Source organism: Arachis ipaensis, chromosome B5 (genome assembly GCF_059453495.1).
Source record: "Arachis ipaensis isolate K30076 ecotype BB chromosome B5, ASM5945349v1, whole genome shotgun sequence".
Lineage (NCBI taxonomy): Eukaryota > Viridiplantae > Streptophyta > Magnoliopsida > Fabales > Fabaceae > Arachis > Arachis ipaensis.
The window spans coordinates 5331491-5334931 of NC_142440.1; the positions used below are offsets into that span (position 1 = coordinate 5331491).

The following is a 3441-nucleotide window of genomic DNA, read 5'->3' on the forward strand; positions in this document are numbered from 1 at the left end:
TACAGTATATTAAAAAACACATCAAATGGTAAAAATTTAGATACAGTCGACTTTATACGAAATTAATAGCTGAGTTGTTAGATAAAAATTTAGTCAAATCAGTCAAATTATCTAACGACTCTCAATTATGAATTTAACGTAAACTCGAGTGAATCTAAGTTTTCACATTATAAAATGCTATCTGAATTAAGCCTTAGGTGGGAAGTTATCTAAATATGAATGGGTGTAATGTCTTACGTGAGCTGATGACTGATGACAACTGGGTCTCACTTCTGTCCATTTCTATCCATTATTTTATAATATTTATTTCTGCAACGAATTCACGCGGCTTCTCTTTCTATTTCTCTTCTGCAACTTGCACCATTTCCCACGCGCCTTTTTCATTCATCATTTCATTCTTCAGAATATTCGGTTAATTTCAACTGAATTCATGCTTACAATATGATGTGTTTATTCTTCAAACGAAAATCCAAATCCGAGCCACAGCTGCAAAAAACAATCAGGAACAGCAAGGTCAAGTCCACCAACTCGCGATCGTTATCGCCATCGCCAAGGAGTGTTAATGAATTGTATAAGGAGAACCAGCACAATTTCAGGGTCTTCACTCTCAGGGAGCTCGTAGATGCAACCAATGGTTTCAATAGAACGCTCAAGATCGGTGAAGGTGGTTTCGGAAGTGTTTATAGAGGAACCATTCTACCTCTACATCGACATGCTGATCCAATTCTCGTTGCTATCAAAAAGCTCAACACTCGTGGCTTTCAGGTAACTTTTGATGCTTTTGGTTTTGGATCCATAGCTATATCACACTTTTGCTAAGTTCTCATGTTGTTGCTCTCTAATTCCTTGTATAGGGGCACAAAGAATGGCTTGCTGAAGTTCAATTTCTCGGCATCGTTAACCACCCCAATTTGGTTAAGTTATTGGGATATTGCTCTGTAGACACCGAGAGAGGAATTCAAAGGCTATTGGTGTATGAATTCATGCCAAATAGGAGCCTAGAGGATCATCTTTTCAACCATTCTTTACCTCACTTGCCTTGGAAAACTAGATTGCAGATCATGCTTGGTGCTGCTGAAGGATTGGATTACTTACATGAGGGATTGGAAGTTCAGGTACCTTGTCTTGGCAAAGGATTCTGATTTTGTTGACAATATCAATTAGTTTATCTACATGTCATTTTCTATAATAATATGTTCACTTGAGCTTGCTTATTGTGTTATGAAGATATCCATAGTACTTAAGAGAATGTGTATAGAATATGCTATGTAAAGGTTTAGATCAACTTGCTTAATATGGGGAATTAAATGGCAATTCAAAGCTTAAAAAATAATTATGCAGATGATTCTGTATATAGATGGTTGATGATCATTATATTTATTTCATTTTGTAGGTGATCTACAGAGATTTCAAATCTTCAAATGTGCTGTTGGACAAAAGTTTCCATCCCAAGCTCTCGGATTTCGGTCTAGCTAGGGAGGGCCCAACCGGTGATCAGACTCATGTATCTACTGCAGTAAGTTGATTTCAGACAGTCTATTTATTCTCAATCTCTAGTTTATGTATTTTCCAACATTACAACTTTTAAGTGTTAAATGCATGGCTTTTCATATAGCAATTGTTATGCATCATTGAAAATCCAAGTTTCCATGGTTTGCCAACTAGATTGGATTCTTTGATACATAGCGAATTATGCATTCTTGGTTCTTTGTTTACAATCAGCATTCTTGAACTAATTTAACATTCTAACAATTCTTTTATCGTCAGGTAGTTGGAACACAGGGATATGCAGCGCCGGAGTATGTTGGAACAGGACATCTCAAAGCTAAGAGTGACATATGGAGTTTCGGCGTGGTGCTCTATGAGATTCTCACAGGCAGGAGGGTTCTGGAAAGAGATCGTCCCACAGGAGAACAGAAGCTTCTAGAGTGGGTCAAGAAGTACCCTGCTGATACTAGCAGATTCAGCACCATAATAGACCCTCGCCTCAGGAACCAATACTCCCTTGTTTCGGCTCGAAAGATCGCCAAGTTGGCAGATAATTGCTTGAAGAAGAATGCCGAGGACAGGCCATCCATGAGTGAGATAGTGGAAAGCTTGAAGCAAGCATTGCAGCTTTCAGAAACCTCAAACAATTTTCAAAAAGGTTAATAGAGGCAGTTCAGGAAATGCCAAATTTAGTGACCTTCTGTAGGACCAACAATTTGACAATCTATGCATTATATTGAGGTCAACCTGAGGGATTTAGAGTTTTGTGTTATAGTTTGTCAATGTTTTCTAAAGTTGTTTGGAAATTGGAATATGTAGCAGTCCATTTTGATCAGAAATAGTAAAGTGGAAAGTTAAAATCTTGTAAAGCAATAAGGGGAACATAAACATTTTTATTCTTTTGTTTTCTTCAATTCCTTTTTTGCTGAAAGCCTGAAAGTAGTGTTGATAGATTATGCCATTTGAAAATCTATCACCACCACTGCCTAAGACGACTTTGAATATTTTGGGGTCTAATTTGACCTTTCAACTTCATCTTGGCCACATCCTTCACCTCTCTTACTGAAGTCTTGGTTGTAGACTTGTAGTTAATGATGAGAGTTGAGATTAGACTCTTCAGAATTTCCAAGGAATTAATTGTCACTGTCTCTGAAGTCTTAAGTCCATTAATTGAGTTGAATATTTTTTGAAAGCATATTTGCTTTGACTTCTTTTTGGTCAACCACTGGAGTTTGAGATAGAAAAAGCTTTTGATAAGATTTCAACTTTAGATATTGAGGCAAGACTGCGATTGTTCTGAATTTTTTTTTTTTTGGACAGCTGTTCTGAATAAGTTGTCTTTCCTTTATGTAGGATTCTTTTTTTAATTGTTCTGAATAAGTTCTGAATAAGTAAATTATTTTTTCATGAACCTTCAATCTATATAATATATAATGTGTTCACTTGAAACAAGAGAAACCCCTTGTTGTGGGCAACATAAACATGAGTTCCATTGGAATCATCATAAGGAAGACTCTGTGTCCTTCAGTTTTCGCCATGGAACAATGAGACCTACTTGTTCATATGCACTTTCATCATCATATCTCTCCAATGCATTCTCCCCTGCCCGTTCTTGCTTTGCTAGCATCTTAGCTATTGGAACATAACCGTCGCGAAATCATGAAACTCGGGATTCTTGGAATATTCCTTTGGCGTATTCTGAGTTCCATCTTCATTCTCTTCTAAAGAAATCAGTTTCCTCAGGGTATTGGTTATAGGGGCCGCCTTTAACCAACAGATACCACAGTAGAAACTAGATATATTTAAAGTAAGAAAAAAATTTCACATGTAGTTTTATTAATGTAAAAATAATAGTTAAAAATTTACAGTGTAGTAAAATAATTTTTAACTATTATTTGTATGGTATTAGATTTAATTGGGACAATAACGCAATTAAAATTTGTTGACGAAAAA

The 3441-nt window shown here is 36.2% G+C and overlaps 1 protein-coding gene across 1 annotated transcript; it reads left to right on the plus strand.

The window, feature by feature from the left end:
• The first annotated feature begins 207 nt into the window (after nucleotides 1–207).
• On the plus strand, nucleotides 208–2680 carry LOC107642616 (putative serine/threonine-protein kinase PBL19). The gene is made up of 4 exons (XM_016346025.3): nucleotides 208–765; nucleotides 855–1115; nucleotides 1394–1516; nucleotides 1768–2680. Exons 1-4 carry the CDS (start codon nucleotides 442–444, stop codon nucleotides 2149–2151), a joined length of 1092 nt encoding a protein of 363 aa, XP_016201511.1. The 5' UTR covers nucleotides 208–441; the 3' UTR covers nucleotides 2152–2680.
• Nucleotides 2681–3441: the final 761 nt, after the last annotated feature.